This window comes from Drosophila pseudoobscura, chromosome 3 (genome assembly GCF_009870125.1).
Source record: "Drosophila pseudoobscura strain MV-25-SWS-2005 chromosome 3, UCI_Dpse_MV25, whole genome shotgun sequence".
NCBI classification, from domain to species: domain Eukaryota; kingdom Metazoa; phylum Arthropoda; class Insecta; order Diptera; family Drosophilidae; genus Drosophila; species Drosophila pseudoobscura.
This window is the reverse complement of record NC_046680.1, coordinates 10,477,508-10,491,382: the sequence shown is the minus strand read 5'-3', so window position 1 is coordinate 10,491,382 and position 13,875 is coordinate 10,477,508. Positions and strand designations below refer to the sequence as shown.

The 13,875-nt window shown below is 47.6% G+C and overlaps 1 protein-coding gene across 1 annotated transcript; it reads right to left on the bottom strand.

Annotated features, from left to right (window-relative positions):
• Positions 1-8,440: 8,440 nt before the first annotated feature.
• Positions 8,441-11,564, bottom strand: inaC (inactivation no afterpotential C). Its single transcript, XM_001360748.4, has 11 exons — positions 11,290-11,564; positions 10,946-10,977; positions 10,683-10,877; positions 10,494-10,622; positions 10,277-10,433; positions 9,989-10,217; positions 9,524-9,921; positions 9,261-9,462; positions 9,005-9,193; positions 8,805-8,945; positions 8,441-8,737 (listed from the first exon to the last, which is right to left on the bottom strand). The coding sequence occupies exons 1-11, from the start codon at positions 11,562-11,564 to the stop codon at positions 8,585-8,587; spliced, it is 2,100 nt and encodes a 699-aa protein (XP_001360785.3). The 3' UTR covers positions 8,441-8,584.
• Positions 11,565-13,875: the final 2,311 nt, after the last annotated feature.

The window sequence follows — 13,875 nt, the reverse complement described above, 5'->3', positions numbered from 1 at the left end:
TCGGATTCGAGCTTCCCGCTTTACTTACTCGCAGCCTTGGAGGCATTTTTTTGTTCCTTCATTCGATTTTTTGCAGCTTTATTCTGTGGCCCAGGACCAGTTTCTTCCTGGCTGTGGCTGTGGCAGTGGCAGTGGCTCTGACTTGACACAAGCCAACATGTTTGGCTTGCTAACACGCCTTGTACGAGCCGTTGTTTGCCCACAACCACACACAAATAACGGTTCCTGCTCCACAGACACATCCTTCTGCCACTGCCACTGGCCCATAGCAAGCCCAACCCATCCCAGCCCATTCCATGGCACATCCTCTGCTTGTCCCATCATCCTCATCGCAGCTTTCGCCCCAGGGAAGGGAAACTTGTATCGCAGTACCCACAACTATGTGTACCGTTAAAGGTCTTTTCCCCTCCGCATGACATGGAATCCTTGGGCGCCTTGTGCTCCTTGTGCTCCTTGTCCTTCGCCTTGCTTTTCCTTTTCTCTGCCTCATTTTCATTTAATGTTTTACAGTTAAACTGTTGCTTTGCAATGCTTGGGCTCTCATTCCGCCTCGTCTCCCTCCTGTTGCTTTTGCTGTTTCCGTTTTCTTTTGGCGCTTTCTTTCGCTGCTGGGGCCTGGCCGTTTCCCAGTTTCCCAGTTTCCCAGTTACTCGTTACTCATTTCCGTTTCCGCTATGCCGAGAGCCGTTGCCAACTGTTATTGTTGCCCTCTGTATTGCTCGCCTGAGAGCTGCCACCTGTCTCTTCCGCTTTGTTCCCTTCCCTTCCCTTTCTTTACGGTCCACAGTCCACAGTCCGTTACGTTCTCTCCTCAATTAACTCGAAAGTCGTTTATTTCGGCTGCGGTGAAGGGTTGCTGTACAGGTCCTGGGGGTGGCCACAATAGTAATGCTGCAATATTGCGAAATTTTTTATAATTTTATCATGATAAAGATACTGCTCCACCTGCTCGTCCTGTTCGTCCTTCTCCTCCATCCTCCTCCTCGGTACCGCACAGATTTAATATTTATATCGTACGCTCACTGATTTCATGATTTTCAAGATTTTCATTATTGATTTTCTCCTCGTAGAGAAGACGAGAGGTCTTAGGGGTAGAAAAGTTTACTCACTTCTTTGTTGTTGTCTGCAGGATTTTTCATTTTCGTTCACAGCACGTTTTCACACATCAATTGTTGCTTCCCGTCTGTCAAGGACACGCGTGGTCTCCCACTCATACACTCTCTTTCAATCCCTCCCTCTCTCTCTCTCTCTCTCTCTTTTCATAAAAAACTTTTCTATTTCCGAAACGAAAAACTTTCCCAGTGAAAGAAAGGTCGAGCCATTGTCCTCCTGTCCTGTCCCTCTTTTCCCACTGCTGCCACAATTTTCTTTTACAATTGAGCAATTTCTGCCTATAAATGGCAAGCGGAACGAAAAAACAAAACAAAAACCGAGTTTGGCTCTAATCTCCGAGCCTGCAGCTGATGCAGCAGTCCCCCTGCCACCTTTCTGCTGGTGACAGCTATGATGACGACGATCGGGTCTTATATTCGAATCAATTTCTATTTCACTTGAGAGTTTTTCTAGCAAAAGGGCCGGCTTTTATTGGATAAACTTGGGAAATGCTCTTGAAACGATTTATGCCGTGGAAAATTAAAGATGGTCAACGATAGAATGGCTATAACTTTTCCGGTGAGAGGAGGCTAGGGAAACCTTTACAGGAAAGACATTATTATTGTAAAGAATCTCAAAGAAAATCAAGGCCTTTTAGAGGGCAGCATCAACCCAAAGGTTGTCCATCATCAGATTCTCTTAGACCCCTGCAAAGCTTTGAGTTTTCCGTTTCATTTGCCAAAATTTACATTGCTTTCTTTGAAACTTATTCTCTCTCTTTTTTGAGTATTTACCTTTCCACCCTTTTCATCTGCTTCTCGAAGCTTCCTTCTACAATTATGGCAAACAAATAGAGTGATTTTCCCGGTGATTTTCCCCCTTGCTCCAGCCATTTCCCCATCTATTTGTATTTGTCTTTACACTTGACCTTTTTGCCACTTCTCATTTTGGGTTCGCAGGCAGGTCCTTCTGTTTGGCTCTTGATTATTTGCACGCAACATTAGCTGGCTGGCAGCTAGCCTAATGATTTGAATTTGTTGCATGCTGAAGGTGGGTTCAAGTGGCAGACACAGCGTCGCTAATTCGGTGGGGCTCACATTTGTGTACATAATTCTGGGGAATTTCCTCCGTTTCGTCACAAGTTTCATTATATGACCTGAATTTGTAATCAAAAGGAATAACAGACAAAAGTGCGCAGGACTTACATATTTGTATGGGGCACGTGTCGCTCTGTGTGAGTCGTGTGGCTTATTACGAAGAGTCGTCGCTTATCCCCACTCACTTATGGCTCTCCCTCTCGAGCCCCCAGTGCTATTACTCATGTGCTTTTCATATACTCTATTGGATATTGCGTGAATATCTGGAGGAGATGTTCCCGCCTACGCAATTCTCCAGAAAAACGTCACTTCCAATGGCTCGATGGTGCAATGATTTTGGTGGAAGAATAAATTGCTTAAGTGATTCTAAGAAAATACTGAATTCATCCAAGAAGTATTAGGTGTATTGCGTTTTTTCCCCCCTTTACCACTTTAGAATTGATTTACATTAATTCCGGCTAAAATCTCCTGGATAAAAGTACTAGTAAAGCAGAACAATCTCTTTTCTCTCTCCTCATTTGTATGCAGAACGCGTAACGCGTTCGAGGGCCCAAGGGCCCTCCCTCTTGCCACTGGTTCCTGTACTCTCCTGGGGAGCTCAGTTGCCGCTCGCCAAATTGAAAAGAATTGTCTATCTTTCTGGCAGTTTTGTCAACGCAAATTGGCAGCTGCCGCCTGGCTCGATGACTCGATGGGGATAAGCTTTTTGAAGGGCAAAGGGAAACAAGTGCACGGGGGGGGGGGAGTAATTAGGTGTGCTTGTCCCTGTCAGTCTACAAATAATACGAATAAATTGTTTTCGCATGCAGAACAAGATGGAAGGGACCTTGAAATTTATTGCGAATAATGCATTTGTGGCATCATCAACGCTGTCTGCCACAGCAATAAACGGAGCACAATTGGCCACTTAAGCTGCGGCAAGGTGTGGCAAAAACTGGAACCAGCAAAGGTATCCCGTATCCCGTATCCCGTGTCCGTCCTTGCCTTTGTCCGTGCTCAAGATTTCCGTTGGCTCTCCGCCCCTGCTGTGTTTGAGAATTTATGTGCATTTTCATTGAAACATCTTTAAGAGTAAATGCTCACGTAGTGGTATCAGCATTTCAAAGGCATTCTCATTTAATTTCAGCATTTTCCTTCACTGTTTTACTTTTTTCGATGTGAAGGCTTGTTGCCCACCTGGCTTTCGCTTGATTAGGCTTTTGTTATACCGAAGCTGCTGTGGTGGCTAACAAATTAAAAACAAATATGCTCGTATATTCGTCTGATGGAGTGGTAGTAAATCTACGGAGGGGACGCCGATGCAGCATCCGTCGTGCTTTGCCTTAGCCGAAGCGAACCCCTGCACATGCCGCCACGTGAGCAATCAAAATGGTATTAAAGCAAAGGCTGCGATTGGAAAGAGAAGAGCGGAACAGAGTTTCGCTTTGATGCACGCTATAACAGAGAAGAGCGGCGACAGACATAGCGTCAGAGTAGAGCAGACATCCACCGTTAACTGGGCGACAATCAGAGAAGCACACTCTCCCACTCTCCCGCTCTCACATAAAGCCCAGCCCAGCCGAGGGGCTGCGCTTTTAAGCTGCACTGAAGCGTAACAAACGCAACGAAGGAAGCGAAAGGTGTGCACTGGAAGCAGGAGGAAGCGAGAAGCAGGACGGCAAGCGACCGACTTAAGCGACTTACTTTGTCTATTTTATTGGACAAAAGCCTTTGTGATGCGCAACGTTTTTATCTATTTTTTACACTTCTCCAAAGAGCAGAGACCTTTGGCCAGTTGGTTTGCCACTTTACTCGTAGTAGCTTCGATATACATACATACGTAAAGCTCAACGAAATTGCATCAAAATCGGAAGAGTAGCAAAAGCTTCGGTCTTCGAAACAACCACTTCTTTCTCGTTTATATTCCCATTTTTATTTTTATTGTAGCTTATAGCTTGATGCAACGGACTGTGCCATAAATTCCTTAGCTGCGTGTGTGCCGCCCCAGTCATACTACAGCCTCTCTGTCTCTGTCTCTGTCTCTCACACTCTTCGCGGGCATCACTTATTAATTAGAGCACGAGAACTCGCAACGCGACTAAACTTTGTTTATATCGCTCACTGAATAACCAGCGTGTGGCAGGGAGAGGTGAAAGCAGAGCAAGTCGAGAAAAAATCCTTGGGGCGTGAGTGCGAGTGTATGGCTCTGTGTGGAAACTATAGACATTATATATGTGCATACATATACATATGGATATCCTGTAGCCACGAAGGATAGTGCGAGTGCGGATTCAACATACCATTCGGACGCCTGGGACTCCCCACCCACCTGTGCCGGACCTGTGGCATCGTATCGTCCATTTAGTGAAAAGGAGTCCTGTATAATTATTTCATGCTGCTGTTTGCGTTGCGAATAGCCAACCCCAACTCCACTGAGCAGAACCAGTCCAATATGCATGCCAAATGTTTGTGTTTCAGTGTGTCGGTGTGAAAGCTTTGCGGCGTGCCCACAGAGCACTTTAAAAGGGGCCAACGTAGCAAGAGAAGAAAAAAAATAGTTGAAAAGTTAAAGTTGAACAATCCCAGTTTTCATTTGAAATTCCCTTTTCAAAAGAAGTTTTACCCTGAAGTTTCTGCCACAGAACTTGGACAAAAGCACTTCCTTTTTGCCATACGCCCCTGGCCAAACTTAACCATCACGTTTGGTCTATAAAACCAGCTTTTCCATGTGTGTTTTCCCCATATGCAAACGTTTCTCTATTTTCCCCTCTGTTTGAATGTGCCATATGTGTGTGAGTGTGCTTGTGTGTGTGTGTGTGTGTGTGTGTGAAAGTCTTGTTTGTGTTTATTAGTCGCCTGTGTGTCTGGATTGATGGCGTGTGTCAGAAGCCGTGCCGTGCGGACGCATACGCTTTAAGCGAGAAACAACCTTTGCAATGCTGGACAAAGTCTTTAATGGGATTTGCATATTGAACAGGGGCACGTAGAGTCCAGTCCGTTTGGGACTGTTTCAAATTGATACGGTAATGGCTGGCGTTAAAAATTACGTTTGTAAGTTCTTTAACTGGATTAAGCAATTGATCTGCCCGTTGCTGCTGCTCTCCCTCTCCCTTATTTATTTTCATCTCTCTTTTCCATTCGATCGTATAAGCTTTCTGCGAGCCATACCACACTCTTGGGAGCTTTCTTGCTAAACTTGCTCTCCTCTCCATGGGTTAGTGCTTTTGCCATAACAACTGATCACTCCTCTTGTGGGAGAGGGCAGTAAAAGCTTCACGCCTCGCTAGAGCCCACTACGCTCTGTGTTTTTTTTTTATGTTTAGCAATTTGGAATTTGTTTTTATTTCTGTAAATATTACTTGGGGGTCCCGAGGAGTCCCGGTTTATGCAAATACTTATGTATATATTTCACTGCTCGAATAGTATGTGGAATTTCTGGTACAACTTTTAGTTCTCTTCTCCCATTTCTGCTTTTGCGCTTCACTGGCGTCGTAATTTATTTGATTATGGGTGGAAAAGGAAACGAGAATGGAAACGGAATGCCAGCTGTAGAATGTGCTCGTAGTTCTTGCAATTCAAGAACTGAGAGCATCGCTGCGAATAGTTCTTCATTTGATGGCATCCTTCACCCTCGGGGAGCTCGGGAAAATGGTTCAAATTGTTGCCTGCATTTTGCATCTGGGCAACTGCCAAATGGCAAACAGCTGTGAAAAAGCTACACAAAAAGAGGGACAAGAATAAAGTCAAACAAGGACATAAACACACACACACCCACACACACAGACAGATCCAAGCGCTGGGGCAACAGTTTGTTTGGCTAAGTGCTGAAAACTGGCGCCACGTGCAGCTGAAACAATTCCACGGGCAATGTTTGCATTCTAGATGAGCATGAGAAGAGAGGAGTAGAGTTGAATTGAGGTAGGCGGTGCATTCAACAGGAGTGCGCAATAAAGTAAAACCACCTGGGAGTCGCTTTAAATATTTAGGCAGGCCATGAGACTCACTTAGCTAATAAATCCCGGGCTTTTCCTCTCATCCACCAAGGAGGCGTTTTCAACGAGGCCCCCGCAACAGCAACAACAATCGGATCCCAACACCATCAAGGCAGGCAGGCTAGGCCAGGCCAGGCCAGGCATCATGCAGCTAATTTGGGACAATATTTGGCGGCTTTTGTGGTTTTTATGGGGACCAGACCATATGCATGTCAGCGTCGTTTGTGCCATCAGCATCACCATCGTCCGGCCAGCAGCAGCAGGAGCTCATAGCGCCACAGAATCCGAGGAGTGGCGTCCAAGTGCCAGAGCAGTTAGTGGCAGCACAAAAAGCGGCTATGGCACGCGAGGCAGTCCACATTCAGTCCGGGTACTCAGGCGGAAACGGAAGTGACAGTGTATGAAAAAGACAGATAGCGAAGCAGTAAGAGCGAGGGACTGGCACTGGCACTGGCACTGGCACCGCAGGTATTAGGGAAGCAGAAGAGCAGCACGAAATATACATGAATAAGAAACACATTCAGTAATGCGTAGCAATTTTATCGTTATCATCACATAACAGCACATAGACGTATACATAAAATTGCATTGGATTTCTGTTGAAATTCAGGAACATGGAAGTTTCTTTTATATCGTTGAAATGTGAACCAAGGGTTGGGTTCTATATCAAAGCATTCGTGGGTGCGGAAAGCGGGGTCTAAGAATAGCGAAAGTTGCGGAAAACCAAATTAAATCATTCTTATCCTATCTTAAGTGAAGGAAATGCGTTCTCCTCAACTTTTTCACCACGCGACCACACGGCCACGTGACCAGTCTGGGCATTCATAAGTAGTAGAGCAACTTAACATTTTCCTTCGAGCATGGCACTGGTGCTTTCCCCTCACCCATACTCAGATCTAATCCAATTGATTTATAATCTGTCAATTTAGCCACCCAAAGAAATTTTCCGAAGAGAGTTCTAAGCAGCGGATGCCATCAAGGCCAAGAAAACTATGCCAACCGGTGGGATTCCTTTAAGCCGCTGTCTGCTCCATTTTATTACACTCTGAATGTATCGCTGAGCACCAGCCCCACACCACAAGCCCCCGTTTGACCATTATTTATATTGTGTTAAGCCCTTTAGTACATCCTTATGCGCTGAGCTGTTCCGCTGTCCTTTGCCAAACCCCGACCAGGCCAACACTCGACCCTTAACCACGAAGCGAAAAGGCGGACACCAAAGGCACATGTTGCGGTGACGATGGCATAGGAGGATGTCGATGCCAGAGAGAAGCGGCAAAGAAGAAGAGCGGCGGGGCAGCGGCGGAAGTGGATGAGCAGAAAGGAAGCGCAAGGACAACAGTGCAAGCGACCGACCCGCAGACCGAGGACATGGCCAGAGAGACATTGGAACGTGTCTAAAAGCCGTGAAAAGTGCACGTAAACTGCAAATTGCCGCTAATAGAGTGCAAACAGCTGAAGGCGGATGCTGTTCGCCGGGAGGCGGAAGAGCGCCTTTGCAAGCGGAAGCTGCGATTGATGGAAATTCACTTACAAAGACCGAGGAAAACTTCCCCCAAACGGAAATTGCATTCACTGCAGATTCAGGTCCTGATCAGATGAGGCCTCTCAATCAATATAGCAAATATCCTGCAGCCATCCTCTGGAGAAGGGCCTCCCCTGCTTAATATCGGCCATAGTACCCCACCTTTGTATTTAAATGGGGCCAAAGACATATTTTGGAGCTACCGAGAAACAATTGGCCATCCAGATTCCGCCTGCAGCCTCTCACAGAGCCCACACCTGCCACAGTTCAAGTGCCAAAAACGATTTTCGACACAATTTTACGCTTGCAACACTAACTGGCAGCCACTGCGGTTGGCAGAGGTAAACGAATTCGGAGAATGGGTCCATATTAATTTAATTAGAAATGTGGAAACTATATGGAGGGAAAAAGGAGCAACAAGTTTTGGAAGTGAGAAACCATTGTCGTTACCAAAACTTTAATTTTCATTCCGCTGATGCGTATAGCGTATCGCTGTGCCCCCTTCTTAAGTCTTCTGGGAGTAGAGTTTCTTCTGGAGGGGCACGCGAGGCGTATGCGTAACGAAGGTAGATGCCCCAAGTGCCGAGAGGTGAATTCAGTCAAGGCAGTGCTTAAGCCCCCTTCAAGAAAATGAGAGAGAGGCAGCTTGCGCTCTTGCCGGGACCGAGTATGTTTTCGTTTACTATCTGGGCCTCTCTAATGTTAACAGCATGGCGGGAGAGAAAGTTCTCTATGGAGAGAGGGAGCGAGAAAGCTCAGTTTGTGGCAAGCTGGAAGCTCCACGACATTGTATGACTTTATTTGTATCCAGAATCGTCTCTAAGCTTTCAGCTTTTATCCGTATTAGCTAAACAAACTTTTCAGCGTAAATTACGAGCTTTCTTTAAGCCATAGAATCTTTAGAGAATGGTTATAAACTCGGGATTCATGTAGGAGAATCCAATGAAATCGTTCTGGTCCAAGTTCATCATGAAGAGCTTATCGGTTGGTGTCAAATCTGTCTTCTCCTTGGTAAAAGCAGCATCAAAGTTGCTAATGTCCTTGCGGTGTTTCTGAAAAAAGAAAACAGTTTCTGAAAACAGTTCCTCAATAGGGCTCCAAAACCGAGGGAACACGTACAATTCTGGGTACGATGGGTGGTTCCAGTTCACCCGCCTCGGCCTTTTCCCAGTCGATGCTGCCGAAGAAAGGATGCGTGGTAATCTCCTGCCTGGCGTATCGGCCAGCGCCCAGGCGATTGTTGGGCTTCTTGGCCAGGAACTGAGCAAAGGGAAAACAGTGATCTACAAGAATCGAAAAAGATAATTTCTGATACTAACACTGGTTAGGATGTCCATGGCGTCTTGGGTGAAGTGCTTGGGGAACACGGCCTTCTTCTCCTTGATGTTGCGAAAGACGGTGGACTCATCGTCCCCCTCGAACGGAGACTGTCCGGCCATGAACTCGTAGAGCAGCACCCCATACGACCACCAGTCAGCGGTAATGGAATACGGATCAAAGCTAACGATCTGAAAGGGTTACCGGATCAGAGAAGGGTTGCCTTTCAAATCATTAGGGACCTGGGTGATTACGGACCTCCGGTGCCATGTAGTTGGCAGTGCCGCAGAAGGTGCGCGTGTTATCGCGCTCTGTGACCCCCGCCTTGCTTAGGCCAAAGTCCACGAGCTTCACATGCCCCTCGCCATCCAGCAGAATGTTGTCCAGCTTCAGGTCGCGATAGATGATGTCGCGTTCATGCAGGAAGAATAAGGCAATGGCTATCTCCACAGCATAGAAGCTGTAACGAAATCTCCCTCAATCTTCCCGCATCGCAGTCATCCCTGATCTGATCCACTCACATGGCCACAGACTCCTTGAACCTTCCGTACTGCTGCATGTGGTACATGAGATCCCCGCCCTTGCAGTACTCCATCACGAAGAAAAGACGGTCCATGGTCTGGAAGCACGAGTGCATGGACACCAGAAAGGGGGGACGACCGGATAGGGCCAGTACTCTCTTCTCGTTCATCGGCAGCTCCATGTCGTCCGTCTGGATGATGACATCCTTCCGGAGGACCTTTACTGCGTACAACTCGTCGGTGCCGCGACGCTCGGCTAGGAAAACTTTGCCGAAAGATCCTTTGCCAATGACCTTGACAAAGTTGAAGTCGGCAGCGCGGATCATGTCGCGCTTGTTCATGTTATGCGGCATATCCTTGTTGTCCATCCGACGCTTGTCATTGGGTCGCCGATCGTGCTGAGGTAGGGCGAAAGACCCTTAAGAACGGATTACCGCTAGAGGTTACTGATCAGTGATCACTTACCCTGACTTCATCGCTCAGACGGGCCATATCATTTACGACATCCACGCAGGGGATGTTGTAGTGCTCGCCCTCCACCTGGGAGAGGAACTTGTACCAGCCATCGACCGGTTCCTTCTGCAGTTCCTCGATGCTAAACGAGAAGGAGCCCATGAAGTCGTTGCGCGAGGTACGATCCCAGTCCCACACCTCGATGAGCAGACGCTTGTCTCGATCCTGCGGCTGCAGTTCACTGCCGGACAAAGTAGATCTTCAGTTTCAGGCCAAGGGAAGGGGAGAGGGACAACGTACAAGGTGAAGGTCTCACTGAAGACCGGATTGAGGTTCTTCTGGATGGTCTTGGTCTTCTTTTTGGTGCGTCCCGAACGGTCCGGATGCATTTGGACAGCGATGTACGGATCGCTGAACCCATTGGTGTCCATGGGAATGAGGTTGGCCGCCTCCTTGACTGGGGGTTAGGATATCCTTTTAGGCAAAAGTCTGGCTATCCCCCACCCACGAGACTTACTGTCGACTTTGAGGTTGTTCCCCTTGAGTTCCACGTAGATCAGCAGCCTGCCGCGGACCTCGCTGATGTCCGCCCCGCACATCGGTGGCACCTGCTCCTGGCACGCATGATGCACATTCAGGTTGCAGTCTAAAGGGGTGACATGAGAGCCATTAGAGGTGTCTCACCACCCAACGACCGCCCACTCACTCTCGCACTTCACTCCCTGATGGGCCACGCCGTGGAGCAGCAAGCCGCACTCATCGCAGAAGGTGGGCGTGGTGTAGGTGGTGGAGTTCCAGCCGTGCTTCACCTTGGCGCAGTCCGCATCGAAGTCCGTGTCCTTGCCGGGGCACTTGAACTCGACAGACTTGCAGCACTTCTGGTGGATGTTGAAGCGGCACTCTGCTTGGGAAGCAAGTGCAACTCAATTAACAACGTTTTCTGCATTTGGGGAAAAAAGCTCAACCCACCCTCGCACTGCAAACCAGGCTTTCCAAAGCCCCTAATCCCGTCCAAAGTAGTCCACAAATGCAACACGAATGCGAGGCGGAAAACACCGAAAAAGAACAGCGAAAACAAAGAAAACTGTGTCAACCAGCAGCGTGCTAATTAAATTAAAGAGCAGAGTGGAAATTTGCGGAAAAACTATCCGGCCACGGGGCCCCGAGGCATTGAATACCCTTGCAGAGGAAACTGTACTTTGGGATAGCTATAGGATACTAGGCACTACTACTCGTACTAGGATCATGGCACCCTCTGCAAGGGTATTCAAAGGGACTACACAATACAGGTGCCCTGTCCTTGCGCCGCTCACCAGATGAAGTCCTTGCACTGGCCACAGTAGGTGGGCTGCTTGAAGAAGCGCATCCCGAACCGATGCCCATTCACAATCTCCTGGCCCTTGCGCTTCATGGCCCCCTTCCTCAGGCGGTTCTTCATGTAGTTCACAACGTTGGCCTCGCCAACAATCTCCAGCAGATTGGCCGGTCCCTTGCCGGCAGGTGCCGCGCCCGCACCGACTGGCAGAGCGGCAGCAGGTCCTGACGGCAGCACGGTGGCCCCTGGGGTGGCAACAGCAGCGGCAGCCATTGACAAGGATGCAGCAACGAGGCAAGACAACGAAAGAAGGGACTGCTAATCTGGCTGAGAACCGCGCGACGTGGAGACCGTCCAGCAACTGACCCGCGTGGTCAAGAGGAGACCCAGACCAAGCGTCGGGGCAGCCAACAAAGTGCCCCCCACAAATGTTGAGGGCAAGACAACGGAAGCCCCAAAGAAGACCTAAGAAATGAACCCATATGAGGGAACTATTAATCCTCGGGCAATGTATCAGAGCTGCCAATGAACTTTGATTCCATTTGTTGCCTCACAAAAAAATAATACTCTTCCGATTCTGGCTGTAAAGACTAGTCCCAGATACGTACATATATCCATCCAGCTGTTAATGAATACATAACTGATTAACTATGGAAATTAGGTTAATGCTTCATTAGGGATTGTTCAACGCCAGTCAACCTCCCGGAATCCGTTGACTCATCATTACACCAATTACCCCCATCTTACTGGCTCCATAATAGACAGGTCAACCCAGACAAGCAGCACAACGACAGGCAGCCCGTGAATCGAACTAAGGACTGAGCCCCAAGTGCCATCTCGTGTGTCTTGTTGGGGCCCTTGCCAGTGATAAGTGTAAACAGTTTGGGTAAGGTCAAGAGGGTGCTTACCTATAGAGCAACGCCATCAACGTCTGCATCTGCATCATCATCTTCAGGACGATTGCAGGGGAGCACTGTTCGTGGGTTCGTGTGACGTCAATGGCTGGACCTGAGTGGGTCAGGTCTTGGTCTCGGTCTCGAGCAGCTTTTCTGTGTAGGTCTGTGTGTGTGTGGCAGTTCGCTTCGATTTATTTCTATCTACGGATATGTATATGCTTGTTGTCATTGTTGATTAATTTATGCAACATTTCTCTGACGAATGTGCAGGGGGAGACGGAGGACCTCTTTGGCACCCCTGTCGCTTGTGCTTGCTTTAGTGCAGGGCTAAAAATAGAAATAGAAAACGCAAAATTGAGCACAGAGTGCACACAGTACATGGAAGGACATACACATACATACATATATGTGTGTACACACACACATACAGAAAATCCTGCTGCACAGAACAAACAAACTAAAAGCTTCTGAAATCTAAACCAAAACATTTTGTGACGTGGCAAGCGAAATATGAGTAAAACCCACACACACACACACACACACACACCCACACACACACACGCAGGGGCGGAATGCATTTAAGCGGAAATGGAAAGCGTTTGTCAGCAGAACTGGAGGTGAAACAAACAAGCCACCGGGAAATGTCATTAGAACAAAGTCCAAGTCATTGCATCTCGGCCTCTGCTCAATATTTCCATCTGTATCTGTGGCCTGCCACTGTCTCTCAGAAGTGCACTCAGCGACTCGACAAATATGCACTCGGAGATGGCTACAACACCTGTCAGGTGGTGCTGTGATGGAGGAGGTGGTGGGGTCATTCAGAGGGAGGCACTGCCTTAAAGTCCACCCCCGTTCCCTTTCTGGCAAATAGATTTCGTTGCCGTAGCAGCTTTTGGTTTCAATTTACGTCATCATTTCCATGGCGTCGCCAAACAGTTTTTCCCCCCACGTTCTGCCCGTTCACGAAAGCAGGCCAAAGAGCCATAGAGCCAGAGATAGAGAGAGTGAGAGAGACTTTTTCTGGCTCTCTTTGGCTTTTGTATAACAGTTTAATTTTACTTTTGCTTCCAGTAACGGCTGCCACAATTTGGTCCGAAGGTACCGCAACTGGTCCTTTTCTTGATCGCCATTTGCCATGATCCCTTTTTCCACAACGAAATCCTTTGGCGCGGTTTTGAAAGACGTTCTTCTGAGGAGAAAGACCACAATTTGATGCCACAATTTACTTATATTCGAGCCGTTTTCTTCGACTTTTCTTTGGTTTCTATTACTTTTGCTTTACATTTCGCACATTTGGTAATTCTTTTAGCTTTTTAGCTGACCTGCGCTCTTGACACCTATTGATCTGCATTGCACCTGTGACGAGTGGAAGCCAGAGAGAGACTGTGGTCAAAGGACAACAAACTCATTTGATCAGCTGGTTAAATATTGCTACTACCAAATCTCTTTTTCTTTTTCCAGGATGGCTCTAGGGATTACAGAATACAATGCGAATCACCCAATAGCAATATACAATGTCTATGTGGACGATATTCAGGTAAATAAGCTGGCTGACACTTCATGAAATGAATTTGGCAAATGGTTGTTTTCTCTACACAATATCCCCCATGGAAACGCTTGCCAAAAAAAGCGGACATTACACTTAATATTTACAGCTCTTGTGCATTTTATTTATTGGCAATCGGACA